The 13,367-nt window shown below is 42.8% G+C and overlaps 2 protein-coding genes across 4 annotated transcripts; both read left to right on the top strand.

The window, feature by feature from the left end:
• The first annotated feature begins 541 nt into the window (after window positions 1–541).
• LOC116747658 (spindlin-2) lies at window positions 542–1,406 on the top strand. The gene has a single exon (XM_032620117.1). It carries the CDS (start codon window positions 542–544, stop codon window positions 1,316–1,318), a length of 777 nt encoding a protein of 258 aa, XP_032476008.1. The 3' UTR covers window positions 1,319–1,406.
• A 9,825-nt stretch (window positions 1,407–11,231) lies between these two features.
• Window positions 11,232–13,159, top strand: LOC116747593 (spindlin-2). Of its 3 annotated transcripts, none has more exons than XM_032619983.1 (2): window positions 11,232–11,616; window positions 12,211–13,159. In XM_032619983.1, exon 2 carries the CDS (start codon window positions 12,213–12,215, stop codon window positions 12,987–12,989), a length of 777 nt encoding a protein of 258 aa, XP_032475874.1. In that variant the 5' UTR covers window positions 11,232–11,616; window positions 12,211–12,212; the 3' UTR covers window positions 12,990–13,159. The 3 variants fall into 3 exon arrangements, with proteins under 3 accessions (XP_032475874.1, XP_032475875.1, XP_032475873.1); XM_032619984.1 differs by having other exon boundaries at window positions 11,290–11,609; XM_032619982.1 differs by having other exon boundaries at window positions 11,303–11,604.
• The last annotated feature ends 208 nt before the right edge of the window (window positions 13,160–13,367 follow it).

The following is a 13,367-nucleotide window of genomic DNA, read 5'->3' as shown; positions in this document are numbered from 1 at the left end:
GTGGAGGCGGGCGCCGGGGTGGGAAGGGGGAGTGCAATGGGCAGTAGGAAAGGGGAATAGCGTAAGGAATCAGGCAAGACATTGAAGGTGAGCACGGAGAGGCGAGGGCGCTGGGGGCCAAGAAAGAGAGTGGGGGTGGACGGGGGCGTGTGGGTAGCAGACTGGGGTGCTCAGAGCAGGAGGACAGTGCATGCGGGTCAGGGTGGTGGAGGGACAGGGGTTTTGCAGGGGATTGAGAGTGGGCACCAGTGGCGGGTGACGGAGGCTGGGGTCTCTGAACAAGGAGGTAGCCCGCCCCCTCCTGCAGAGTTCCTAACCCCAGGCAGCACCACTGCCGCTGCCGCCTTCTCCCGCAACCTCAAGGAACCTAGAAGGGAGAGCACTTTCAGGCACACAGCCAGGATTTCCAGCATTGCTGCCAGGCTCATGGGGAAATTTTAGGCGCTGGCGCAGGGTACATGGAGACGACGCTGTCTGGAGAACTTCACCTTATGGCATTTTGAATGTTCCTCTCTTCTCTTCTCTCCTCCTCCTTGCAGACATGAAAACCCCCAACTCGCAGGAGGCCGAAGGGCAACAAACCAGGGCAGTTGCAGGACGGGCCACTGGGTCTGCAAACATGACAAAGAGAAAAGCCTCCCAAAAGAAACAGAGAGGCAGACCTTCGTCCCAGCCCCGCAGGAACATCGTGGGCTGCAGGATTTCACACGGATGGAAGGAAGGCGATGAGCCCATCACCCAGTGGAAAGGAACCGTTCTGGATCAGGTGCCTATAAATCCTTCTCTTTATCTGGTGAAATATGATGGAATTGACTGTGTCTATGGACTGGAACTTCACAGAGATGAAAGAGTTTTGTCTCTTAAAATTCTTTCCGACAGGGTGGCATCATCTCAAGTCAGTGATGCAAACCTTGCAAATACCATAATTGGTAAAGCTGTGGAACATATGTTTGAGGGTGAGCATGGTTCTAAGGATGAATGGAGAGGAATGGTCTTGGCCCAAGCACCTATCATGAAAGCCTGGTTTTATATTACCTATGAGAAAGATCCTGTCTTGTACATGTACCAGCTTCTAGATGATTATAAAGAAGGAGACCTCCGTATCATGCCAGAGTCCAGTGAGTCTCCTCCAGCAGAGAGGGAGCCAGGAGGAGTTGTAGATGGCCTGATAGGTAAACATGTGGAATATACCAAAGAAGATGGCTCCAAACGGATCGGCATGGTCATTCACCAAGTGGAAGCCAAACCCTCTGTGTATTTCATCAAGTTTGATGATGATTTCCATATCTATGTCTATGATTTGGTGAAAAAGTCCTAACTGTTAGGGTAAACTTTGCCACATTTGTGAAAACAAATGTGTACTTTGTAGACATGCAAAATAATGTTACTTTTCAGTGTATTGAAAGCTTTAGGGTCCCTGTTAATCCGACATCTTTGCCAGCATAACTGTTGTTTTGTCCTGAAAAATACAAATTTATGTGGCCATGACATGCTGTGTGTAAGGAATTTGTCATGTTGAAACGATTGGGTGTGTTTGGTGGCTAGGGCATGAAAGGAAGGAACAGCTGTAAATTCAGGCTGTGAATAAAGTTCAGCTAGTATCATAATCAGTCATCTAAAAATGGAATAGGACTTAGCTGGTCTGGTCTAGGGAGGGGGGAGGGGAAGGAACTAGAGATGAGCTGTGGGGGAAGGGAGAAGGGGAGGTGGCTGCTTAGCAGGAGGTGGGGAGGGGTCAAAAATGGAGAGGCTCCCTAGGGGGGGGGGGATGACCTAAGAGGGGGAGGCACACAACTGGGAGGGGGTGAAGAATAACAGAGGGAGAGTGAGATCTTGAGGCTTAGAGGGAAACAGAATAAATTGAGTAGAGAGGGACACAAGGACATTTAGAAGAGATCCAGAGCAAGGGAGAGAAAGATGAAGTTGGCAGAGATCTGGAGAGAGGCTAAAAGGATACTCAAATGGAGGTCTATGCATGAGTGAGGGGCCAGAAGGGGATGGACATCGAGGAAAGAGGAATTCTAAGATGAAAGACTGACAGAGGGAGTGAGAATACAGACAACAAGATATGGGGAGTGGGGTCCATGAGAGATGGGAAGACCCAAGGAAAAATAGGACTTCTGGCAGTATCCAAATTGCCCTCCCTAGCTCTGTGCCCAAAGAAGGTGGCAACCGTCAAAGAAACCAGGTGGATTGGAGCTTCCCTAGAAGGACATTTTGACAGGAATGTCTCAAGAGTTAAGCAGGAGCCAAGTTTATACCTAAAAGCCTTTTATAATATCAGGGAGTTCATGCCACACCTGCTGAGCAGAACCCAAACCCTCAGCCTAAACACACTAACATGGCACTCCATAAGCAGGGGCTTGTGGGCAGCTTCCTCGTATTTTCCAGAGGACCCAAGAGCAGTAAATCTCAGACCTGAAGGTCTTGGTTCCCTTCGCCTACACTGAATAAACGATTTTTGTGGGGAACAGGTCAGTGGGGTGCTCAGAACTCAAGAGATGTGCCACCTTGCATTTGGAAAGCATTTTATCCAGAAAAATGGAAACTTGCTAAACCCAGGTACAGCACTCTCCTCGCTGTTCTTCCTCCTCCTGGATTATACCTGGCCTCCTTACAGAGGAGGGGCATTGGAGGACTGAGCTTAATGTTTCTCTCCTGGGTGTGGGGAATACTTGACTGTCCATGCTTCTTTCAGCAGTTGCCTGAAACCACAGGTGGCTCCACCCAGTGCTTCACCAGATGGAGGTCTGCTGCCTCCAGAAGCCCCATTCTGGCTATATCCCGACAAAGCCAGTGGCTATTGACCTTTCACAGGTACCTCCAGACCAGTCTTGCCCACTTCACGCACATGGGGAGCTGTGATGGAAATTTGTGCAGCTCTATTTCCAGGTGAGATAGATGGCATGAGCAGTTGGGTGGGGAGTTGTGACTTTGTATAACTAAGTCCTTCGACTGTATGGTACCACATAGGTGGTTGGTGGGGAGAGGGTGTGGTAACCCCCATTAAGTTTCCTCAGAGATACAATGTCCCAACACATGGGTCTTTGTCCTTCTCTCCTTCTTTCCTTTCCCCGGTCCAGCTGTGGAAGTTTCCTTCAAAACCCTCTCTCTGGTTTCCCCACTCCACACTTCACTGAAATATACCCCTACCCTCACAGAAACAGTTCTGGTGACTCCCCACTGCCCAGGTTTCCTTAACTCCAGGCATAGCAGGGAGAGAGGGAGGCAGGGAACTTCCAGGAGTTGAAAGAAATTGGTAATTCCAGTTCATTCTCTCCACCTAACATGGCCTGAAGTTGTTTGCCTCAAGAATTACACAAGGCAAGCCCACCTCACCAGAACAGGGATAAGTTTTCTTTTATACAGCACATAATTCAGTCTAGCAAACACCTGCAGGCCACTCATGGGCCAATTTCAGCCCGCTGTCATATTTTGCTTGATCGTTATGTTTTATCATTCTCCATTTTAAAATTAGCTACTTAGACATTTGGGGGATTTCACATTTCAAAAATCCACATTTCTGGCTTACCTGAAAAAATAAAAACAAAAACAATAGACCAAGGATTAGGGCCCACATTCCAACAAGGATACAAGCAGCTGGCTCTGAGGAAGGGCTCAGCCATTTTAGACTCAGAATGCTCTCTCAATGGGGCCACACCCCCAGTTGGCCTGCTTCGCTCTAATAAAATGCCCAGTTGTCTCCTGGAGGCACTTGCATTGGTAGTTTTGGGGCTAGACCCAGGGAAAACTGCCTAGCCCCTCTTTGGCTTACTTTAACCCAACTTGCTTTTTAATTTGTTTGCTCTATTTTCATCTCACCAATATTTACTTCAGGTGGTCTCTCTGCCAGGCAGTCTTCTAGACGCAGGTCCTTATGATATGGTTATAAACAGATAAATAATCTTATCTTCATGGAACTTTCATATTAGTGTGGGAGACAGACAGTAGCCTAGAGACAATAAGTAAAATATAAAGTATTTTCAAAGTGATGAGAGTTAAGAAGGAAAAAATAAAGCAAAGAACAGGGAGACTTAAATTCCAGGGAGGAGGCTGAACAGAGGGCCTCACTGAGAGCCTGGTTTTTGTGTAAATATCTGAAGGCAATGAGAGAACTGGCCCTTTGGCTGTCTGGGGACAGGGCATTCCAGGTAGCGGGACAGCAAGTGCTGAGGTCCCAAGGCAGGAGTAGGCCTGGCATGTTCAAGGAACACTGAGGATACCAGCATGGCTGGAGCTGAGTGAGCAAGGTAGAGAATATCAGGAAGTGAGTTCAGAGAGGTGATGTGGATCTGGGAGAAGCATATAGCTTGGAGCCTCGGAGGGCCTAGAATGGAATTTGACTTTTACACTGTGTGTGGTGAGGAGCCATTCGAGTATTTTCAGCATAACCACAACATGATTTGTCTCATATTTTAACAGGATCACTGGAGACTCTGGAGTATAGTCTGTAATGGGGTACAAAGATGGAAAACAGGAGATCAATTTGGGACTATTCCAATAATCCAGGTAACAGATATGATGGTTTAAACCACTCTGGCAGCAGTGAGTGCAATATGAAATTGGTCTAATTCTGTCTATATTTTGCAGTGTATCTTGCCTGATTTGTCCTTAGACAAGATATTTGGTGGAAGAGAGGTGTCAGTTACAATGCTAGGCTTGCTAATATCCTTGAGACACACAATTTCCCAAATGAAAATACAGATGAAGCATTTGGGCTCTTCCTTCCTTAGACTGAGTGTATAATTCTGATGAAGTGAGATTGAGAAACTGACCAAGAAAACCTGTATACATTCCTACTGTTGCTTCACCTCCTTGGAATGTTCCCTTCTCCTTCTATTGGAAACAGGTAAGAAGTAAAAGTTGCTATCATGATAACAGCAGCAGGTACCCCAAACAGAGTTTATCATGGGTTTAAATCAGTTAGTACAGAATTTAACATAATTAGCTATTTAAAAGGAGGCTGGTTTTGGGCAGGTCTTAAACTTTCTTATTTGTATAGATGCATATACTAATGTAGAATTGTTTTAAGTGCATTGCCTAGATCACATTCCATCCCCCTTGCCCAAGCCCAAATGATATTGTCTTTTCTGAATTAAAATGGAGGTAGGTATGATATTAGTGATTAATTATCAGTTATGGGATCACACAATCAGTCTTGGTTTGGGCATGTATTACATTTAAAGGAATATTGTCAGATTCTCCCAACCCTTTCCCCCAGGAGACAACTACAAAGTGCCGCTTTGGAATGGCAAAAGTTTCCTTTCATGTCTTAGAGATGACAATACATCCCCTAATGACCCAGGTCCTGTATTTATCTTGAAGAAGTAAGGTCAGGTCATGGCATACCTATAATGGTTGTTCCTTCCCTTCCAGAATGAAATTGTGCCACAGCTCATCATAATTTTTTGGTTGAGGTTCCAAAGGACCAATAATTAAAGCCTTTTTCTCCATGCAAGTTTGTAAGCATTTGAGAGACAGGCAAAATAATGACACAAATAGAGGTCAAAATATCTCCTTTATAATTGATAAAAGATGGCTTGGAGGACATACTTAGCTCTCAGGACACAAGTATTTCCTCATACTTCATCCCGTCACAGGCAAAGCTGGATATAACTACAGGTGCCACTGGCCCACAAAGTTTTCTCTATGTTTTAAATAAATTAGATTGTGCCTAAAAGAGATAAATACAAAAAACAACACAAAAGTTTTCTGACATGTCCAACCTCTTAATCTCACCAGTTAAAGAAGTCACTGGGAGATATGAAGCCAGGGGAATGAGGGTCCTAGTTGACAACCACTATACATAGTACTTGGTAGAAGAAACAAAATGAAATCTCTTTTTCAAAAATAATTTTTATTTTATTTTCAAAAAATATTTCATTTTATTGAAGCATATAATTGGCATATAACATTATTTAGTTTCAAGTGCGCAATATAATGATTTGATTTTGTATATATTACAAAATGATTTTAGTAGTCTAGTTAATATCCATCACCATTCATAGTTACTATTTTTTTCTTGTGATGAGAATTTTTAAGCTCTACTCTCTTAGCAGCTTTCAATATGCAACACAGTATTATTAATTATAGTCACCTTGCTGTACATTATGTCTATATGACATTTATTTTATAGCTGGAAGTTTGTACCTTTTGACCCCTTTCACCCATTTCACCCACTGTTTCTTACATTGTGCAGTTAATATGTTGTACAACATACCTGGGCACAATTTGCAATGGGTGATAGTTTAAAGGATTAATATTTTCAGTGTGGCTTTAATGTCATTTTTTTCGACATCTTTATTGGAATATAATTGCTTTACAATGGTTTGTTAGTTTCTGCTGTATCAAAAAGTGAATCAGCTATACATATACATATATCCCCATATCCCCTCAAATCAATTTGAGAGGATTCTGAAATAAGCCATGAACTGCCTAGTTCACTCCTTAAAGAAAAAAACAGTAGATATTGAAGGAGGGCCCTCACGAAGTGGGCATGACTCCTCTGGCTCCCCTATAATCTTCTTGTATCCATCATGAAGGAAGAGAAGTACACCACTAGTTGACCAAAAGAGTGGCTAATAAACTCACTGGCTTAAAAAAAGAGTAAAATGTAGGTAGAGGAAAACTCTTTTGCTAAATCACTTTAAAATGTTGGATAAAATATGACAGATCGGGCTTCCCTGGTGGCGCAGTGGTTAAGAATCCGCCTGCCAATGCACAGGACACGGGTTCGAGCCCTGATCCGGGAAGGTCCCACATGCCGCGGAGCAACTAAGCCCCGTGCGCCACAACTACTGAGCCTGTGCTCTAGAGCCCTCGAGCCACAACTACTGAAGCCCGTGTGCCTAGAGCCCATGCTCTGCAACAAGAGAAGCCACCGCAATGAGAAGCCTGCGTACCGCAATGAAGAGTAGCCCCCGCTCACCACAACTAGAGAAAGCCCATGTGCATCAACGAAGACCCAACACAGCCAAAAATAAATAAATAAAATAAATAAATTTATTTTTAAAAATATGACAGGTCTCCTTTTAAATATATAGCTGGACTTTAAAGGTTGTGAAACAAATCCCCAAGGGCCAATGATGAAGAAATAACTGAAAACAAAAGCAGTAAGCACATGACATGATGCTTTGGCAGCTGGGGAGAGAAATGTGTTATCTCAGTAACTAAAGGATTTAGAATAGAAGATAAGGCCTTAAGTTGATTAAATTGGGTGTTGGGAATGAAGATTTCCTTGCTGTCCTTTCAAATCTCCACATAATAGCTGGAGTGATCTTTTAAAATATAAATGAGATTATATCACCTTCTTGCTTAAAACTCTCCAAAGGCTTCCTATTGCAGTTGATATACAACCCGATCTTCTTGCATTACCCTGCAAGCCCTAGATCATGCATTCTCAGCCCGGAAGACATTGCCCCCAAAGGGGAGAAAATTGATCCTTGGTATGGGGGGGTGAAAAAAATCTTAGCTATTAGAATGGTTTGTGGTCTTCCAAAGCTCAAAATCTTATTCCTTAGAATTTAATTACTCTCACTGGGTTTTCTTAGACATAGCATGAGCAACATTGACATTGAGTACATAGAAATATACAAAATATATGCAAGATCAGTGTTACAAAATCCTAGCAAAAATAATGGCTGTGATTGGAGGGCTTTCAATTCATTGCTCATTCCTGAAGTCATATCTTGAGAAGTGAGCTATGTGTGCCTATTGGCTGCCATTGAAGGCCTTTATATTTTGTCCTCTATGTCCTTGTATATGACTTGGGCTTTGAGAATTAAATAAAAATAGTACTTATTTAATTCTACAAAAGTTATTTAGCACATCATTTATTATGTCAAATGATGAAAAGAAAAAAATGATGAAAAAATGTCAGTGATATATGAATGAATATCTAGCAGCTAGTTAAAACTTATTTTCTCATATCAAGCAAAAGTTAAAAGTTGAATTCACTGAAAATAACTTTTAAGAAATTAAAATTTTCAATTGTTTTGTTTTGGCTAGAAAAATAGGTTTTGAATTATTTAAAAATTTTGATTACACTGATATGTATATAAATTGCTAAGTTGCAATTCATAGATTTTATACATTATAATTTATATAAGTAAATAAATTCTATTAAAAGTCACTCAACAAATACAGTTAAGTTACATGTTAACAGTTTGTGAATTTTAAATTTAACTTCTATCTTCAAATTTCATTTAATCTTAACCCTACATAAGCCTTGCTATTTTTTATGTATGTGTGTATTTTTATGTATAAAGCACAGATGCACATACATTTATTAAACAGACTCTTTGCCATTTCAGATACCTTCCATTTCAAGTATTAGAAAACTCAGACTCAAACTGCTGTACCTATAAAGAAATTTCTTATCTCATAACTTGGAGTCACAACTAGGACTCCAGGAATGGTATGATCAGCAGCTAAATGAAATGATCAAAGGGCTCAGAGTATTCTCATTTCCTCCTCTGCCATATTCAATGTGCTGGTTTTGCCCTCAGGCTGGTTACACAGATTCCAAGGGTCATATACAGAAATAGCATCACCCTAAAGAAGAAAAGGAAACATCATTTTCTGTTTCCCTTAAGAATAAGTTTCTTTCAGAAGTACCCCAACATATATCATCATACTTAATTGGCCAAGATTAGATCATATGCCAAATGCTAAGCCAATCACTTGCAGGGGGAATAACATTATCACAATTAGCTTAGAGTAACCTTTTAGAGTGGGATGAATATTGAGAAGTCAGTGGCCATGACCACCTACAGGTACAGAATGTGTCACTAGGACAACAGTCTCCCTCTTTTGCTTACCTTGGCTGTGATCTCTTCTCTGTGCTGCTTTGTCCTCTGTCTCCAGATGATGATAAGGTGAATAGAGCAGCTTGATCTTCTTATCCTCTCAGCTTAACTCATGTCCAGTGGACAAGATCACTTACTTCATACCCAGGAGTTTGTACAAAATATCATTGTGCCTCATTGGCTCTGACTAGGTGGGGTGCCTAGTCTTAAAACAATCACTCTGACAGTATTTCAGTTCTCTGAAAGGGCAGACTTAGGTTGTTCCCAAGAGGAAAATGGGCACACTATTATCAGAAGAGGTGTGATTGAATGCTAGGCTGCAATACCACGTGATGCTCCAATTCAATACATTTTGCTGCCCATCAACCATATGAACAATTCTTGCCATTTACACATGCTCAAAAATGTCTCCATTGTGTTCTTTCATCAATTACCGATGAAATGTGAATTGCCACTATCTATTTGGAAAATATCTTTGCAATAATAACTGCTTTAAAAAATTTTAAGGCCATAGACTATTTACAATTTTTGAAATTTGAATAAATTGGAAAGAAAATGTGTGGCCTTTTGTTGTCTTCTTTTTTTTCAACATATTTGTGAGATTCATTCAAGTTGTTGCATGTAGTTGTAGTTTGCTCATTCTCAATCCTGTATGATATTCCATTGTATGAATGAATATACTACAACACATGCAGTCCACTGTTGATGGAAATTTCGGTGATTTCCAGTTTGGAGCTATTACAAATAGTTGAACACATATTTTTTAATAAATATAGATTTTTGGATTTTAGTGATAGACTAAGCAGTTCAAAAATCTTTCTCATTAATTAAACAATCAAAGCTGGATGAAGTTAAAACAATAAACTCAAAGGTATCTGAAAACTAAGAAGATAGGAAATAATTACCAAGCCAAGATATATGAGAGAACATGTCCAAAAGACAGTGAATTTGGTGGATGTTTTTCCCTTGAGGAAATGTAACCACTTTAGAGGGAACTGCTGAAAGGCTTAGAACAGGAGAGGTTATGACTTCTTGTTGAAGCTAAGGATACAGAAATTGGAGTCCAGAGCCCTGGTAAAACTCCTTCACTTTTGCTTGGGACTCCAAGGGTAAAATCCTAGGGATAAAAGTTAGCCATAACTAAACTCTCCCACGAACTAAAGCATACCTGTAATTTGCTATCCATAAAAAATTGTATGAACTTTTATTTGCATCAGCTCTAGATGTGAAATTCTTTTTTCACACTCGATATTAACATTTTTATACTTTGATCATTGAATCAAAATTTTTTATTGATCTTCTCTCCCTTTTAGTAATTATTTTATTGTTTTAATCTTAGCTGCTCTGTTAACATTTAACCCATCATCTGATTCAGATACTATATGTAACTATTAAACATTCAGGTTGTTCACTGGGTTTTGGTTTGTTCAGTTGCTTTTTCTTCTGTATTATTTTGCTGCATTTTGCATTTTAATAGATCTGTTGATATTAGAATAAATTCAGTGTAAAATTTTCCTCGATTCCTTCCTTAAAGAATACTTCTGCAACAAATTATAAAACCATCATTTTACCTAATTGTTTCTTATAAACTTATTTTTTTCCTGAAGCTATCTTTTCTGATAAGTAGATCTAATTACCAGTTATGGTGGAAACATAATCCCAATGTTCAATAATGGCAGAAAAGTTAAATTGTGGTCCCTGTAAATAAATAAATATTTGATGAACGAATAAGAGAAATAATAGTTTTCAAAATGTTTAATATCCTTAGAAGATGCATACTCTATATGGAAAAAATCAGGGCATTAACTTGCCTATGCAAAATGATCCCAGTTTTGTAAGAGCCTAGAAAATGGCAAGACAAATAACGAGTATTAATATTTTGCTGGGAGCCCTAGGGAATGGGAGCTAGAATTGCAGTTGATTGTTTTCTTCCTATCAATTTTCCGAAATTTACACAGTGTTAACATTGTGGAAGGAATTCATTTGCGATAGAGTAAAAGTAAAAGAAGAAGAAAAGGGGGGAAATCCTTAAGAAGTAAAGTCCAGTAATGACCAGTAAGGAAAGATTACACAGAGATTGGGTCAAGATGGCAGACTGAGCACATTTCTCCCTTCCTACCACAAATTCCTGTAAATGACAGGAAAGGCATATTTATGTATAAAGAATAAATACATAAGGGCACTGGGAAAAAGAAAGAAACACATTCCTGGGAGGTGGAAAGCAGATGGAGCAGGGGCACTGACAGGGTGGAGGTGGAGGTGAGCACAGGAGCCAAAGGGCCCTGAAAGGGAGGGGGGAGAGAGGAGGGGGCAAAAGGGTGGAGGATTGTAAGCCCAGCTGCTCCAGATTTGGGAAGGGGGCGGGATCGGGAAACGAGGAGCACCACCCATGCTCAAAGCACTGGTGGGCTTGAGAGTTGCGGTGGGGCAGGCAGTGTTTGGCAGGAAGGGGAGGCCTCTCTCCTGGCAGGAAGCTGCGCTACGGAAAGAGGGAGGAGACTACTGCACCAGTAGCGGCTGGTGGGAGCCCCATGTGGCAGAGGGGCTGCCACCACCAAGGGGGAGGCGGAGGGCCCGAGAGCAGAGTGCAGAAGACACGGCCGCCATCCTACTCGCCTGCTCCGCCGCCCTCCTAAACACGCTTGTCTCCTAAGGATCCTCCCCTTCCAGCTCTTGCAAACACCCGGCTCCTCGCCTGCGGATCCTTCTTGGACGCAGGCTCACCGCAAAGGAAGCTGCGAGGTGTCCGATTTGCACACGTGAAGCCCGAAATCCGGGGCGGTGGACGCCAGGCAAGGCAAGGCCATTGGTGGGCGCTGGGATGGAGAAGGGGGGATGGGATGGACTCCTGCAGGAGATAAGGGGTGGAGGCGGGCGCCGGGGTGGGAAGGGGGAGTGCAATGGGCAGTAGGAAAGGGGAATAGCGTAAGGAATCAGGCAAGACATTGAAGGTGAGCACGGAGAGGCGAGGGCGCTGGGGGCCAAGAAAGAGAGTGGGGGTGGACGGGGGCGTGTGGGTAGCAGACTGGGGTGCTCAGAGCAGGAGGACAGTGCATGCGGGTCAGGGTGGTGGAGGGACAGGGGTTTTGCAGGGGATTGAGAGTGGGCACCAGTGGCGGGTGACGGAGGCTGGGGTCTCTGAACAAGGAGGTAGCCCGCCCCCTCCTGCAGAGTTCCTAACCCCAGGCAGCACCACTGCCGCTGCCGCCTTCTCCCGCAACCTCAAGGAACCTAGAAGGGAGAGCACTTTCAGGCACACAGCCAGGATTTCCAGCATTGCTGCCAGGCTCATGGGGAAATTTTAGGCGCTGGCGCAGGGTACATGGAGACGACGCTGTCTGGAGAACTTCACCTTATGGCATTTTGAATGTTCCTCTCTTCTCTTCTCTCCTCCTCCTTGCAGACATGAAAACCCCCAACTCGCAGGAGGCCGAAGGGCAACAAACCAGGGCAGTTGCAGGACGGGCCACTGGGTCTGCAAACATGACAAAGAGAAAAGCCTCCCAAAAGAAACAGAGAGGCAGACCTTCGTCCCAGCCCCGCAGGAACATCGTGGGCTGCAGGATTTCACACGGATGGAAGGAAGGCGATGAGCCCATCACCCAGTGGAAAGGAACCGTTCTGGATCAGGTGCCTATAAATCCTTCTCTTTATCTGGTGAAATATGATGGAATTGACTGTGTCTATGGACTGGAACTTCACAGAGATGAAAGAGTTTTGTCTCTTAAAATTCTTTCCGACAGGGTGGCATCATCTCAAGTCAGTGATGCAAACCTTGCAAATACCATAATTGGTAAAGCTGTGGAACATATGTTTGAGGGTGAGCATGGTTCTAAGGATGAATGGAGAGGAATGGTCTTGGCCCAAGCACCTATCATGAAAGCCTGGTTTTATATTACCTATGAGAAAGATCCTGTCTTGTACATGTACCAGCTTCTAGATGATTATAAAGAAGGAGACCTCCGTATCATGCCAGAGTCCAGTGAGTCTCCTCCAGCAGAGAGGGAGCCAGGAGGAGTTGTAGATGGCCTGATAGGTAAACATGTGGAATATACCAAAGAAGATGGCTCCAAACGGATCGGCATGGTCATTCACCAAGTGGAAGCCAAACCCTCTGTGTATTTCATCAAGTTTGATGATGATTTCCATATCTATGTCTATGATTTGGTGAAAAAGTCCTAACTGTTAGGGTAAACTTTGCCACATTTGTGAAAACAAATGTGTACTTTGTAGACATGCAAAATAATGTTACTTTTCAGTGTATTGAAAGCTTTAGGGTCCCTGTTAATCCGACATCTTTGCCAGCATAACTGTTGTTTTGTCCTGAAAAATACAAATTTATGTGGCCATGACATGCTGTGTGTAAGGAATTTGTCATGTTGAAACGATTGGGTGTGTTTGGTGGCTAGGGCATGAAAGGAAGGAACAGCTGTAAATTCAGGCTGTGAATAAAGTTCAGCTAGTATCATAATCAGTCATCTAAAAATGGAATAGGACTTAGCTGGTCTGGTCTAGGGAGGGGGGAGGGGAAGGAACTAGAGATGAGCTGTGGGGGAAGGG

The sequence above is a fragment of the Phocoena sinus genome, chromosome X, assembly GCF_008692025.1.
Source record: "Phocoena sinus isolate mPhoSin1 chromosome X, mPhoSin1.pri, whole genome shotgun sequence".
Lineage (NCBI taxonomy): Eukaryota > Metazoa > Chordata > Mammalia > Artiodactyla > Phocoenidae > Phocoena > Phocoena sinus.
The sequence above is the reverse complement of the archived record's forward strand: the minus strand, read 5'-3'. Positions and strand labels throughout refer to the sequence as shown.